The following is a 16,783-nucleotide window of genomic DNA, read 5'->3' on the forward strand; positions in this document are numbered from 1 at the left end:
TGGCGGTGTGGAAAGGAGTCCAGCTCAAGGACACTACAGGAAGCAGCTATGTCGAGTCCTGGGGTTGGGCGGAGGACAGAGTCTGTCCCTCGTGGAAGTAAAAAGAGAGAGTTAGATTGATAGATTGACTGAATTCACACTGGACACGAAACATCCAGCATGCAGTGGAGACCTCGGTCAGTCCACACAGACAGACAGCTTTAATGTCTCAATTACATTCGGTTTTTAATTTACTATGAGAGTTTTCCCCAGCTGACAGCCACACCCTTTTCAGCCTTCACCTTTCACCTTTTCACACCCTCTCAACCATACCCCATATTAACCACACCCCTCTCAACCGCACCCTTTTGTAACAATGCCCCATCTCAACCACACCCTTTTTTAGACACACCCCTCTTAACCACACCTTATATTAACCACACCCCATTAGCCATGTCAGTCTGTACCACACCTCTCTCAACCACACCCCTTTTCAGCAATGCCTCATCTCATCCACAACCCTTCTCAACCACACCCCTTCTCAGTCACACTTTTTATTCAACCATGTAAGTCTAAACCATACCTCTGCTCAGCCACACCCCTTTTCAGCCAAGCCCTATCTCAACCACACCCCTTCTTAGCCATGCCCCTCTAAACCACACCCGAATCAGCTACACCCCTCTCATCCTCACCTATTATCAATAGCACCCTCTCTCAACCACGCCCCTCTCAGCTACACCCAATTTCAGCCACACTTCAGCAACCCAAACAGTTCTTGTGCATTCAACTTGACTTGATCGCACCATCACAGGATTATATCACAGGATAGAACATAGTGAGGAAGCAAAGTGGTCACAGAGGAGGAGCTCACATGGATCAGTTCTGTTTGCTCTCAAGTTCTTTTCATTATGAAGCCTAAGCCGTGTTCTGTCTGTTCTGATCCGTCAGCAGTAATTACAGCAGTGTCCAGCAGGAGAGCATGCGACAGCGGGTGAGTCAGTAAGTATTCAAAGGAGCATCATAGCATGAGCTTAAGATGACCTCTACCTGATTACAAGTTACACAACGCTGACAACTTTGTAGATTATTGTTTTAAATACAATAAAATTGTGGATTGCGGATTTTTCAGTTCGTTTTATTTTAGAATGTTTAAAGTGACTCAATTTTCTATTAATGTAGTAAACAGCAAGCTGCCACCAATGTGCCCCTGAGCAAGATTATTATTTATTGCACCTGAAGTATAGTTTAGTTTTTATCTCTATGTTTATCTCTATGTTTGTCTGCGTCACTGCGTCTTTGTTCTGTGTAGCACCTCTGGTCTAGGAGGAACGTTGTTTCACTTCACTGTGTACTGCATCAGCTATATATGGTTGAAGTGACAATAAAGCTTCTTTGACTTTGACTTTGACTCTGGGACCAACTTCCAAACAAACAAACAAACAAATAAATAAATAAATAAATATAAACAAAATAAATTTTAAAAATTACAAAAAAATAAATAAATAAAATCTGTCATTCATAGATTTAAAATGCAGTGTAAAAAATTATTTTTTTAAGGTAGTCAGAAAAAAAATTCAAAGTATAATAACAGACTAATCAAAGGCAAAAATAAGGATAGAAAAAAATAACAGCGTGTTTAGAAATAAAGCAAAAGTGAAATAACTAATTAAGTCTTTTCTTCAGAGTTTTAGTAAATGAACTTTAACAAATGTGGGAATTAAATAGGTATTTAATTATTAATTAAGAAGCCTGTAAGCAGTTTAAAAAGATTTAAGTCATTTTTGTTAATATATGAAATTGTTACACTTTAATCAATGGAGTAGTTTACTGTACTGTAGATATTATTATATACACTATGGATAATGTACACTCTATTACATTTACATAAATTATTATATTTATATTTTTGGCGTTTGGTAGACACCCTTATCCAGAGAGAGGTGTAAAAGTGCTCAGAAGTCTCTATCAATGAACACATCAACAGTGGTTCACTAGAACACAGGCTAACAAAGATGGAAAAAATGAGCAAGCTCTAGTTTAAGTGTATCAGGAAGATATAGGTCTTCACCCATCATTTGAAGACGGTCAGTGACTCAGCTGTTTGGACATCTAGCGGAAGTTCATTACACCACCTCGGTGCCAGAACAGAAGATTCTGTTCTCATGAGTCTCTACCTCTGACCAGTTGGGCAGTGCTAGTAGATCTGATGGTGCGAGGTGCAGTGTGAGGAGTAATAAGAGCTTTGAAGTAAAATGGAGCTGGTCCATTCTTCTAGAGGAAGCCAGTGGAGGAGCGCAGCAGTGGGGTGATGTGTGGGAGAACTTCGGCAGGTTGGAAACAAGCTGGATCATTTGCATAGGACGAATTGCAAATTATTATATTTTTATTATATTTTCATATCTAGTTTTGAATCGGAGTGTAAAAGGTGTGAGGAGAATGAGCTTAATGCAGTCATCGCTGTGAAACAGTCAAGCCCATTCCTCATGCTCAGATAAAGCACTGCTCATTCACTAGTGTCTTTCATTACCGTCTGTTTATATTCTCCTATTTATTTGCATAACTCAATTTCTTGCTTTTACTTGTACAGTGGCAGTAAAACCAATGGAAGTGAAATGAATCGAATGCAGGCATCCAGCAGTGATGATAAATATTTATATGTAAATGCCGGCCGAGTTGGCGTGGTAATTGGGTAATAAATCACTCGACAGGGTGAATCAGGCTCACGGGTGACGTTGAACACCGGCACGGTTTTTACAGAGAGGGACAAACCTTGAAAAAGTACATCCTCTTCCAGGATTAGAGGCAGATGTGGGGATTGATTGATTGATTAATTTAATTTAATTTAATTTAATTTAATTTAATTTAATTTAATTTAATTTAATTTAATTTAATTTAATTTAATTTTATTTTATTTTATTTTATTTTATTTTATTTTATTTTTTTAAAGACTCGGAAAAAAAAAAGATATTGGTAATAAATTATTATTTTTTTTAAATTAATTAATTGGTAATAAATAATTATTTATTACCAATATATGGTAAAAAAAACTTTGTAAATAAACAAACAAACAAACAAACAAACAAACAAATAAATAAATAAATAAATAAAGATAATCTATATCTTTGTGTAAAAAAAGAAGAAAATACATTTTTTGCCATGTCTCAAGAAGGAAAAAAATAAATGTATTATATTTTTGGATTTATGTAGAATAATAATATTATAAAAACACATACTTAAAAAAACTTAAAAACTTAATTCTAATAAAAACATTAATAATAATTTAATTATTCGGATGTTTTCATGCTGTCATAAATCATAAAAAAATAATTGCAGATAATTTTACATGCTGTATGAATTATAAATATATACTATTTATAGCAGCTATAAACATCCATTCCTGTTCACCAGCCTCTCTTTATTCTCTCTCTCTTGAAGTTATTAAAAAAACAATAAAGTGCAGCTTATTAGCAAGAATGCCTAAGCGCCTCTGTTAAAGCTTTACCTCTGACACTGGAGACTCCTTCCGTTACATAAATATTACATAAAAGCAAAAGTTTTTCTTCTCACAGAAAACTTCAGAGAATGGAGATCAGCAAAAACATATCGCTGTTGCTATAGAAACGATAACGTGTGTTTATATACAGTATATTACAGAACGTGACCATGATTATTAGTATTGATATTAATATAAAGCTGCGATTTGAAGCTGCCGGAGCTGCTGTTATAGAAAACTAATCAACACTTTCTGAAAATAAAGACAAGACAACGTTAGGAAATTCTCCATCACTGTGAAGAGTTTTGTTCTCCGAGCGAGCGACAGATCCGGTCTCTCGGCTTAGACTCCAGTGTTCCTCCGCCGTGAGGATGGAAGTCGATGCCAGTCCACGCTGCCAGGCGCTGAGCGAGCGTTTAACTACATTTCCATCTGTCTGTTCTGAAAATGACCTTTAAGTATTGTTTATCAGATACAGACAGATTTTTGGCTCTCCCTCTGTGTTTTCAGTCTTTAACTCGACCATCTCCAAAAATCCAATTTGGTGTGCTGATAATGTCCTTGTCGGAACAGAGCTATGATTATACGCCTGTCACTGTGTGTTTGCTTTGCCATTTCCACACCACAAACAGCATTTAATATACTTACTCAGTTTAGAAATAAATGACAGAACTCCACCTCTAACACACACACACACACACACACACACAGGTCAAACTTACACAAACTTCACTTTTTAATTCTTATTCTATTGATATTAACATAAAAAATAACACACCTTGGATTATGAGTTTATTCAGTCCATGACTCAAAAGATTCAAAAGTCTGGGTTAGGGTTAGAAAAAATGGCAGTGGGAGAAAAGTATGAAACAGAAACTTTAACTTCAGGCGTTTTCCTAAATTCAGGAACAACACAGGAAGAAGGAACAAGAATTTGTGTATAGTGTGATATGAGATTAACAAGTGGAAATCTGAGGATAACGGTGGTCTGTAGAAACGTGTGTATCTTTCAGTTAAGTTGTCTTTATTTGTCACATATTCATTACTGCACAGTGAAATTCTTTCTTCACATATCCCATCCTTGTGGGTTAGGGTCAGAGTGCAGGGTCAGCCATAGTACAGCACCCCTGCAGCTGGAGCAGGGTGGGTTGTGGGGCTTGCTCAAGCTTGGCAGTTTGGCAGTGTTGGGGCTTGAACCCCGATCTTCCAATCAGTCACATATACAGTGAAATTCTTTTTTTACATATCCCATCCTGGGGGGTTGGGGTCAAAGAGCAGGGCCAGCCATGATACAGGGCCCCTTTAGCAGGTGGGGTTAAGAGCCTTGCTCAAGGGCCCAATGGTGGCAGTTTGGTGGTGCTGGGGCTTGAGCTCGGATCTTCCGGTCAACAGCCCGGAGCCTTAACCACTTGAGCTACCACCGCCACTGACCATCAATGACCCAAAATAATTTACTCTGGAAATGAAAAGTTTACACACCCCTGCTGTTCAAGCTAAATCATGTCAGAACCTGTTTCTGTCCTCAATCTGGAATTACAATGTGGAAACCTTTTAGGCAAAAACTTTGCACAAGTACAGTATACACACCCCTGAACTACCACTTGGCTGATTCCACCACTCAGTGTTTTTTGGGGGTGAGTCCATCAGCGTGTCTCATTTTGACTTGGTCGTAATTACAGTACACACTCTTTCTCGATCCATCAGACTGTAAGGGTTTCTCTGTTCCTGTGTTGATGTGGTTGTGTGTTATTGGTCATTATCATGATAAAAGGTGAACTTCCTTTCCACCTAGAGCTTACTAGCAGCCAACCTTTGCACTTATCCAAAGTGACTTACAATTTGTCTCATTTTATACAACTGAGGGCTTGCTCAGGGGACCAGCAGGGGCAGCTTGGTGGATCTGGGATGCGAACTCACAACTTTCCGATCAGTAGTTCGACACCTTAACCACTAAGCTACCACATCCAGCACTAAAACCTGATGCTACCACCCCCATGGTGCACCATGGGGACGAGGGATTCGGAATTGGTCGAATCAGACCAGAACACATTTAGTCACATGGTTTGAGGTCATTACAGACACTAATTCCTTGCTGTTACAAGCTGACAGATGTAATGGCAGATCTGTGACGGTGTGAGAGTCCCCAAGTGGCTCTGTCCATGGCTGTCTCCTGGTCACAGGCTGTCCACACAGATCAGTGAGCACCACCAAGCCACGAGACTCCGACCAGAGGTAGAGGCAGTGGTCACACTGGAAAATGGCAAACACTGGGAGCTGGGACGTATAGCTTTCAACCAGTCAGATACCCTGCATGCTGTAGATTTCTTCAATTTAGATGAAACCAAGATGTGAAGAAACTTCTACAGAAACGACTGATATTATATCTTTCTTTCGCTCCAAAAAAGTTTCTGATTTTTTTTTTCACTTAATTTTTATATGTTGAAATTTCACATTGAGGATTGGAAAAATTCTGACGTGATTTACCTCCGTTTAATTTTTTTTCTGTATAACAAAAACCTGCCATTTCAACAGCAGGGGTGTGTAAACCTTTTATACTTGTACATACGCTCTGAAAATAAATAAATGTCTGTTTATTTTTATAAAAAGCAGATTCCCTTTTCTTTACTTTCTGCTTTTCAAAGTTTTTAAATTTATCCTTGTTGGATTTCTCTGCGTTTTAATTCTTCAGAGTAAAGGAGAAAGATGACGTATGGAACAGAATAAAGTTATGGAACAGAATAAAGATCTCTTGTGTTTAACAGCCTCTTGCTAAACAGTGCAGGATGATTGTATTTAATGGAAGGCTAAAATCTATAAACATTAATATTACATGTGCTGTGTTTGCCGAGTTTCAGGAAGGTTTAAGATCAAAACTTTCAGCACATCAATACACCAGATTCAAGACACCGTCCATTTCATCGATTTTTATATGTATTGATCTGGAATATATTTTAAGAAAGGTTTTTCTCTGTTATTTTGGGTATTTTATGCTGTGAATAATAATAATAATAATAATAATAATAATAATAAAACATTTAAGTTTTATTTGATTAATTCCTGGATTGATTTAACCTCAATGGCTTGCAGTCTGAATTTGGTTTCAATTCTCATGACTCACTTTGTAATTTGGACTTTATACAGGAACCTGATTTGAACATTAAAGCTTAAAAACGTAAACTTGACTTGAACATTAAAGATTATAAATTGAAACTTTACTTGGACTCGAAAGTTTAGGACTTCCCAACTTGAGTCATCGTACAGCTAGTTACTGAATTCTGACTGAAAAACTGACTTTGATTTCAAAGCTTATGAATCACTTTTTGACTCAGATCGTAAAGATTATGATTTGGGACTCAACTTAGACTTCAATTAGCATGACTTTCAATCTAATAAAAAGCAACTTAAATTGGACTTTGAAGCTTCTGACTCACAACTTGACTCTGATTTTAAAGCTTATGACTCTTTATTTAACTCTGACATCAAGTTCACAGTTTGGTTTTGACTTCAAAGCAAATGATTCATTACTTTGAAGTATATGATTCATTATTTTTCTGACACTTCAAAGTAAATGATTCATTACTGTCCTGACACTTCAAAGCAAATGATTCATTACTGTTCAAAGCAAATGATTCATTACTGTCCTGACACTTCAAAGCAAATGATTCATTACTGTTCAAAGCAAATGATTCATTACTGTCCTGACACTTCAAAGCAAATGATTCATTAGTGTTCAAAGCTAATGATTCATTACTGTCCTGACACTTCAAAGCAAATGATTCATTACTGTCCTAACACTTTATATCAAATGATTCATTACTGTCCTAACACTTTAAATCAAATGATTCATTACTGTCCTAACACGTCAAAGTGTATGATTCATTACTGTCCTGACACTTCAAAACAAACGAGTCTTTACTGTCCTGACACTTCAAAACAAACGAATCTTTACTGTCCTGACACTTCAAAACAAACGAATCTTTACTGTCCTGACACTTCAAAACAAACGAATCTTTACTGTCCTGACACTTCAAAACAAACGAATCTTTACTGTCCTGGCACTTCAAAACAAACGAATCTTTACTGTCCTGACACTTCAAAACAAACGAATCTTTACTGTCCTGACACTTCAAATAAACGAATCTTTACTGTCCTGACACTTCAAAACAAACGAATCTTTACTGTCCTGACACTTCAAATAAACGAATCTTTACTGTCCTGACACTTCAAAACAAACGAATCTTTACTGTCCTGACACTTCAAATAAACGAATCTTTACTGTCCTGACACTTCAAAACAAACGAATCTTTACTGTCCTGACACTTCAAATAAACGAATCTTTACTGTCCTGACACTTCAAAACAAACGAATCTTTACTGTCCTGACACTTCAAATAAACGAATCTTTACTGTCCTGACACTTCAAATAAACGAATCTTTACTGTCCTGACACTTCAAAACAAATAATATATTACTGTTTAAAGCAAACTGTCCTGACTCCTCAAGTGTGACTGTAAAGCTCACCATTTGATTCTGATTCTCTAGCATATTACTCACTTTTGACTCAGACCATATGACCTATTATTAACTTGGACTTAAACGAGCAAGACTTGCTTCTATTAACACTAATTAATATAGCGAGCGTATAAACTTTAATTAAACTTCAAAGCTTGTAAGTCATGACAGTTCGGACACATCAAAGCTTCCAGCTCTGACGTCGTAGCTTACAATTAAAAACTGCAACTTTACTTGGACTTCAAAGCTCACGTCTCGTTACTTGAATGAGTCTGTAACGACTCGTTAATTGCCTTCCAATACTCTCTCACTGCAATCAGCTAACTGAGAGCGTGTGCAGAGAAAGAACAGCACCAGATCTAATCTCATTTCTCTAATCAAAGCTGCAGCTGCTTCATGGTGTGTTTTATATCGGCGTCTCGTACAGTAATATTTTTATGAATAAACTCATGATCTGATATGTGATTACATGACAATGATCACAGAAAAAAAAAGATTATGAACATACACTATATTGCCAAAAGTATTCGCTCACCTGCCTTGACTCGCATATGAACTTAAGTGACATCCCATTCCTAATCCATAGGGTTCAATATGACGTCGGTCCACCCTTTGCAGCTATAACAGCTTCAACTCTTCTGGGAAGGCTGTCCACAAGGTTTAGGAGTGTGTTTATGGGAATTTTTGACCATTCTTCCAGAAGCGCATTTGTGAGGTCACACACTGATGTTGGACGAGAAGGCCTGGCTCTCAGTCTCCGCTCTAATTCATCCCAAAGGTGTTCTATCGGGTTGAGGTCAGGACTCTGTGCAGGCCAGTCAAGTTCATCCACACCAGACTCTGTCATCCATGTCTTTATGGACCTTGCTTTGTGCACTGGTGCACAGTCATGTTGGAAGAGGAAGGGGCCAGCTCCAAACTGTTCCCACAAAGTTGGGAGCATGGAATTGTCCAAAATGTCTTGGTATGCTGAAGCATTCAGAGTTCCTTTCACTGGAACTAAGGGGCCAAGCCCAGCTCCTGAAAAACAACCCCACACCATAATCCCCCCTCCACCAAACTTTACACTTGGCACAATGCAGTCAGACAAGTACCGTTCTCCTGGCAACCGCCAAACCCAGACTCGTCCATCAGATTGCCAGATGGAGAAGCACGATTCGTCACTCCAGAGAACGCGTCTCCACTGCTCTAGAGTCCAGTGGCGGCGTGCTTTACACCACTGCATCCGACGCTTTGCATTGCACTTGGTGATGTATGGCTTGGATGCAGCTGCTCGGCCATGGAAACCCATTCCATGAAGCTCTCTGCGCACTGTTCTTGAGCTAATCTGAAGGCCACATGAAGTTTGGAGGTCTGTAGCGATTGACTCTACAGAAAGTTGGTGACCTCTTCGCACTATGTGCCTCAGCATCCGCTGACCCCGCTCCGTTGGTTTACGTGGCCTACCACTTCGTGGCTGAGTTGCTGTCGTTCCCAAACACTTCCACGTTCTTATAATACAGCTGACAGTTGACTGTGGAATATTTAGGAGCGAGGAAATTTCACGACTGGATTTGTTGCACAGGTGGCATCCTATCACAGTTCCACACTGGAATTCACTGAGCTCCTGAGAGCGACCCATTCTTTCACAAATGTTTGTAAAAACAGTCTGCATGCCTAGGTGCTTGATTTTATACACCTGTGGCCATGGAAGTGATTGGAACACCTGATTCTGATTATTTGGATGGGTGAGCGAATACTTTTGGCAATATAGTGTATTATTATATAAAAAAAAATTATTAAAGGGGAAGAAACTGCCTTGGAAGTATTTATAGTTGAGAAAATAATGTGTTTCCGAATAAGGCCTTAGACTAATGAAAAATAAACATCATTATTATTATTATTATTATTATTATTATTATTATTATTATTATTATTATAAAGATGTTGAGGTTCTCTTTGGGAGTGATACAGTTGGACAGGATTAGGAACAAGTACATCAGAGGGACAGCTCATGTTGGACATTTGGGGGACGAAGTTAGGGAGGACAGATTAAGATGGTTTGGACATGTCCAGAGGAGGGAGAGTGAGTATATTGGTAGGAGAATGTTGGACATGGAGCTGCCAGGCAGGAGGCAAAGAGGAAGGCCAAAGAGGAGGTATATGGATGGAATAAATGAGGATATGAAGCTAGTGGGTGTAAGTGTTGAGGATGCAGAAGATAGGGATAGGTGGAGAGAGATGATTCACTGTGGAGACCCCTGAAGGGAAAAGCCCAAAGAAGAAGAACATTATTATTATTATTATTATTATTATTATTAGTTGTAACATGTATGAAATAAAATAAAGCAGCCTTGTTTGTCTAAAACAATGTTTCACTGCAGTAAATGTGACCCTTAACAGAGAGAGGGCTAAACCGAAATGGAATTATTTCTAAATAAATAAATATAAAAGTTCACACACAAATGAACATAAAGGAGAAGGGAAATGGGCCGTATCTCTGTGAGGTCTGAGGTGAATGGAGCCGAGTATGTGCTCTTATCTGCCCTGTTGGTGTGTTTGGACCCAAGCCAGCTCTGTCTCCCACACACAGACACAGACACACACACATATACACACACACACACACACACACACACAGAGTCAGAAACCCTCTTTTTTCTGCTGCCTGAATGCTAAAAGGTCTAATGAAGCGTCCCATTAAAGAAAGGGCCACTTAGAGGTTTCCACCAGCTCAATCAGCAGCTCGAGGCCTTTAGTGCAGATTAAGAAATTAAGCTAATTCGTCTATTGTGAGAGCACCACAGGAAGGAGCAATCATTTTTTACTGCTGTGTCAGCTTTTCCCATTCATACAGCTCCTGGTGACAGGCAACAATTAACTTTTCTCAGGTCTGCCATGAAAATTTAATTCAAATCAGACACGCTGCCTTCCGGGAATCTCACACACACACACACACACACACAAATGAAGGATGTCTCATCTGTTGCGCACACTGTCGCAGGGATACACTTTTTTTTTGCATTTTTCATTCGGAGACAGTTCAATCTGGATTGCCTGAGCAAATTTTACTCAACAAAACCTTACCACAACGTTCCTACAACGTTTCAGTTTTTAATAGAAGTGCTACATCATGTATTTAACTCAGATAGTAAAGCGTATAAACTGCAACTTTTTGCATTTTTTTACACATTTTGCATTCTCTCAGCATGAAGCTAGGCACAGTGTAGCGGGAGGTCGAAACTGTGCTACATCATCGAGACGCGTTAGAGAAAGATCATTCAGATAAAACGTCCAATCCAAGGTCCCTCTCAAACCCGTAGTCACTTTACACAACTCAACAATGTGTGATCATAATAGAAAACATTTCTAAGCCGTGTCTGCTCTGAAGCTTTTACAGTGTTAACGCCAAATGTGGACGTGTTACAGCATGAAACCATGTTACGGCTGGTCACTTAACAATAGAAACCCAGTTAGAAACTGAGGTGAAAACCAGGACGTAGCGACACTTAACAAAAACGACTCGGTACATAGAGTCAGGCGGCAAAACACCCGACATCAGGGAAGTGTGCGCCGTAGCGAGGGGGAAATACGTCACACTGAAACATTAGCAGAAGTTGGATATCGAGGAACGAACGTCTGTCTTAACTTAAAAAGAGCAAAAAAGATCATAAAGCTGTGAAAGATAACAGCACTGATAAAAGTGGAAGCGTGAGATAAGACGTTATTTAAAGTGGACACGCGCCGGATTCATCCAATCAGGGTTGTTGATGTGTGAATATGCAAATGAGACAAAGATTTCAGAGGGGTTTAGGAATGTAGAGTGTGAAACATCAGATGATGAAGATCCAGGATTCAGAGTTAACCCCAGGGAAAGGAGGAACAGTGTGTGACCTCCGACTACACAACTCCAGGATTCCCTTTACCCAGAGAGCACTAGGACCCAGGGGAAAAGCCTTTAGTTCAATCTGTCAGGATATTCACAGAACTTTTAATAACATTTAGAAATATTCACCAGGATGTTTTGTTTCAGTAACTTTACTTTTAGTATAAATGCTAATAATGTGTAAAAAAAAAAAAAAAAAAAGATTTAAAGATTAATCTGCTCACTTTATTATAATTTAAAGAATGCCATTGCAAACCAGTTTTTAAGACATTTGTTCATATATAAAATCAACATGGGAATGAATTCCTTTAGTGTAATTTACATCCCCGTAAGTGAAGCTAATGATCTGTTAATTAGGCTAATGATCTAGAGCGGCCGTTTTGAAACGTAAAGATAGCACTTTGATTAGAATAAGATGGCAGATGGCCAGGAGGCACAAAATAACTCTCTCTGCAACCGTGAATGTGGCAAAAAATATCTTTTTAGATCGTTATCATAATTAACAACTCGTTAGCTTGATTAACATGCGTAGTAATTATACTGTACAAATTACGATGATGGAAAATAAATGCCGTGTCACATTTTGTCACTTCAGAAGACTTTAAAATCAAACTTTTTCCTCTCACTGAAACAGGAGAAATATATACCAGCTTTCATAGCTGACAGAGAACCTTTCCAAATAAAAAAAAAGTATATATACCATATAAAACATTACATATAAAAGTGCATAGTGATTAGTAAGGATTAGAAGCTTTATCAGTAAAAACAGTGGAATTTTTTTGCCAAACATGCCCAAGTACAGTTCTGTCCTGTATATTATATACAGCTGTACAGAAAAGTTTGGACAAAATTCATTAAACAAGAACAGATCATCTCTACACTAGCTATAAAAAGCTCCTGTCACAGAGCCGAGGTGTTACTCATTACTGATTCAGTAAGGCGTCCAGATTTTTTACAAAACACTGGAACCTCAGCACAGGAATGCCCTCCCTTATGAATTTTAGAGACCATACCAGAATTGAAATTTTGTAAGAATTTGCATTGTCGTATGAAGCATTCTTGGCATACGAACGAACCGAACAGCGGCTAAGTTGCGCAAATGTCCAGGAGCAACTTTTTCGATTGATTTTTTTCCAGATACTCCATAATCTTCATGATGCTGTTTGTTTAGTTACTCTGAGTTGGTCCAGGAACACTGACATCACATAACACTTTTATTGCCCCACAGGTCAACATTATTCAACTTATTATGCAACTTCAGGTGTTCTAGACAACAGGAGTGAATACTTATATAATATTTGTAAGTATATTGACTTTCTCCTTACTTCTATATTATTTTTTTCTGTGTAGAATCAAGATTTATAATCCCAGTTATTCCACTGATCAAATTATCAAGCTACTACCACCACCATGCTTTACATTGTCTCCAAGCAGCTTTCAAGAAGTATAGAAAAAATGATAAAGTTTAAAGCTAAGTTACTATTTACCCCTAACATTTATCCCTAATGAAAAGCCTGAGGTGACTGTGGTGAGGAGGAACTCCCTGAGATCTCATCTCACCTCATCTGAGGAAGAAACCTTGAGAAGAACCAGACTCAGAAGGGAACCCATCCTCATTTGGGTGACACTGGACAGTAAATAATGTAACTGTAACTGATTAATGTCCTTTCTACAACAGCAACCAAGGGCCCATGAGGAACTATTAGGTCAGTGTAGTTTCTAAGTTCATTATAGACTAAACACTAATTCCTTCCTGCTGAAAGCTGGCTGAAGCAATGGCAGTTCAAAGAGGGTGCGATAGTCTCCAACTGGTTGTATCCACAGCAGACCCCTGGGTCACAGGCTGTCCACAGCAGCAGTACGTGCCACTGGTAGAGCATCTGGGTGGATCAGGCAGGACCGGAAAAAAGAAGTGGTCCCACTGGGAATTCAGAACACTGGGAGCTCGGGAGTTGGATGTATAGCCTGACAGAGAGATAGAGTCAGTGAAGTCTGGTAAACTGTTTCTGAAGAACTTTCTTCAGGGAAGGTCACATGACCTGAAGGCACTCTGTCCGAGTAGCAATGAGGCAGTTACATCAAATGATACATTTCTTTAACATTGGATTTCAAATGTTACCTTCATGTCATCCCTGTTTGGGGTCACCACAGTGGATCATTTGGTCCGCATTTATCGATTTGGCATAGGTTTTATGCCGGATGTCCTTTCTGATGCAACCTTCCCACCGGCACTAAGAATGAACTCTTCAGTGGCTGGGTTAGCGCCCTGCATGGGGATTGAACCCAGGAGCGTCAATGAGAGTACAGGATCCTGCCATTGGACCACCAGGAGACTCAAATGTTGCCTTCATAACCCTGATTAATGCTGTAACTTTAGTCGGATATATTCTCGGGTCACATGATATCATTTTTAAATTGCATGTTTGTGAGTGTGTGTAGAATCTCTTTATGAAATTCTGTTCTGCAGATTGACAGTAAAGTTGAGAGCGATGTTCTATCTCTGCCTTCAGCATTTCACTCCATAGCATCACTTCCCTTTGAAGTTCCTCTCTCAGTCGAAGCCAAAAAGTTCTTTCATGGTTTTTCTAAACATCTTGCTGATGTAGTGCAAATATAAAGAGTACAGAGTAAAGAAGTGAAGCGCACAGAACCCACAGGTGCTAATTGGTTAAGCTTTAATCCTCAGGCTCAGGATGCATCGCTATCAAATTACACATTTACATTTAGGCACTTGGCAGATGCTTTTATCCGAAGAGGCTTACGAGTAAAGCTGAATTAATTCCACGTGCCGAGCTGATTAAAGCCACCGACAAACGTCAAACACATGCTGCGGGATTACACATGATTAATTCTCTGACAGCAGTGCAGCTGCAAATAACAGGTTTGTAGTAATGCGGTCGTTCTAACGCGTCATGGTTGCTATAGCAACAGATCGTTCGCAGGGATATCTCCATTCAAAAATGTTGAAGTTTTCTGTAGTGATGCATTTACTTAATGTTTATGGAAGGAGTCTGCAGTGGAAACAGTGACCTTTACCCCTGCGGTGATTATTTTACTCGAACAGTACAACACGCGGTCTTAGATAGACTGAATGTGTTAAGGAGCACAGTATTTATCAGCTCCGCTAACTGCCTTCTGTTTAGTTTGGATTTTCCACTAAAAGTCACTTAGGATAAAAGCATGTAAATGTGAAGGCAGCGATGTGAAAAGCGACGCCGAGGCGTCTGTAAGAGCGGTGACGGGATCAACATGTTTCATCATCAGTTTCATCCGATCGAAGATTAACTGCTGTACTTTGCTCTAGATTTCAGTAAACACCTGAATGCAAGCAAGAAAATATTCCCAATTTGCATTCCTGCACTAAAGCCGTGCACTCAATGTGACAGGAAGTGTAATAAGGGGAGTGGAGGAGTTGATCAGCTCATCAGCCGTCTGGAGTCATTTCAGATTCAGCCCTGAAGCGTCCCTTCACTAAAGCACACTTTTAATGGGAGGAAAAAGCATTTTGTAGCCTCGGTACACCTGAGTCATCTGATGAAGAAGTTGAAAATGAGGCACTTGGTGAAAATGAGCGCTTTATCAGGTTCACTAGAGCAGAAACAAATGAAATATTAAATGCTGTGAAATGTGAAGTGAATGTGGAAAAGAATGTGGAGCAGAGTGTTCCAAAGAAATTCAGCTAATTAAATAATGCAGATCAGCATTGGCTGAAACAATTAGCATCCTGGACAGCACACTTTCTGGAACCGAAACAAGGAGAGGTGGCCTTTGTGAAGGAGGCGTGGCCTCTGTGTTAGTCTTAGTGAAGAAGGTGTGGTCTCTGTGTGTCAATCTCAGTGAAGGAGGTGTGGTCTCTGTGTCAGTATCCATGAAAGACTTGTGGCCTCTGTTTGTCAGTTTGAGTGAAGGAGGTGTGGCCTCTTTGTATCAGTCTCTGTGAAAGAGGTGTTACTGCCAGGGAAGGAGATGTGGCCTCTATTTTTCAGTGAAGGAGGTGTGGCCTCTGTGTGTCAATCTCAGTGAAGGAGGTGTTACTACCAGGAAAGGAGGTGTGTCCTCTGTGTGTCAGTCTCAGTGAAGGAGGTGTGGCCTCTGTGTGTCAGTCTCAGTGAAGGAGGTGTAGTCTCTGTGTGTCAGTCTCAGTGAAGGAAGTGTGGCCTCTGTGTGTCAGTCCCAGTGAAGGAGGTGTGGCCTCTGTGTGTCAGTCCCAGTGAAGGAGGTGTGGCCTCTGTGTGTCAGTCTCAGTGAAGGAGGTGTGGCCTCTGTGTGTCAGTCTCAGTGAAGGAGGTGTGGCCTCTGTGTGTCAGTCTGAGTGAAGCGGGCCTGGCCTCTGTGTGTCAGTCTCAGTGAAAGAGGTGTTATTGCCAGGAAAGGAGGTGTGTCCACTATTGTTCAGTGAAGGAGGTGTGGCCTCTGTGTGTCAGTCTCAGTGAAGGAGGTGTGGTCTCTGTGTCGGTCACAGTGAAGGAGGTGTGGCCCCTGTGTGTCAGTCTCAGTATAGGAGGTGTGGCCTCTGTGTGTCAGTCTCAGTATAGGAGGTGTGGCCTCTGTGTATGTCAATTCCACCTACAGGCAATGAAAAATAGATGTCTGTTATGTGTTCCAATACTTTTGATGACTAGAACAATTGGTGGGTTGCAACAAAAGCTGCTATGTTCCAGGATTTTTCACACTTCATCACGTATTCATCTTACGATCTCAAACCCAAACGTCTTTAATGTAGCAAAAGCAATAGCATGGACCTTGCTGTTCCAATACGTAACTAGATCAGACCTGAACAGCTGTTTTAAAAAAGCTGGTGTTTTATCTTTAGAGTAAAGCGAAACAGACAGAAAACATTCAGCATGAGTTCTTACACACATGAACTTACTCTCTCCACACTCCCGTGTCAGGGGACACACGACAGAGTCTCCAGCCGTGTTAAACGTGTCGCTG

The 16,783-nt window shown here is 39.7% G+C and overlaps 1 protein-coding gene across 16 annotated transcripts in view; it reads left to right on the plus strand.

The window, feature by feature from the left end:
* The first annotated feature begins 701 nt into the window (after positions 1-701).
* Positions 702-16,783, plus strand: part of tecrl2a (trans-2,3-enoyl-CoA reductase-like 2a) — a 28,686-nt gene continuing 12,604 nt past the window's right edge. For 3 of the 16 annotated variants that reach the window (XM_058401474.1, XM_058401493.1, XM_058401518.1), the window contains exon 1: positions 704-970. In XM_058401474.1, the coding sequence (XP_058257457.1) occupies positions 959-970 (12 nt within the window). In that variant the 5' untranslated portion in view covers positions 704-958. Of the gene's footprint in view, positions 979-9,434 lie in introns of those variants that run through there. The other 13 variants (XM_058401550.1, XM_058401579.1, XM_058401586.1 and 10 more) reach the window with 9 other exon arrangements.

This window comes from Hemibagrus wyckioides, linkage group LG01 (assembly GCF_019097595.1).
Source record: "Hemibagrus wyckioides isolate EC202008001 linkage group LG01, SWU_Hwy_1.0, whole genome shotgun sequence".
NCBI classification, from domain to species: Eukaryota; Metazoa; Chordata; class Actinopteri; order Siluriformes; family Bagridae; genus Hemibagrus; species Hemibagrus wyckioides.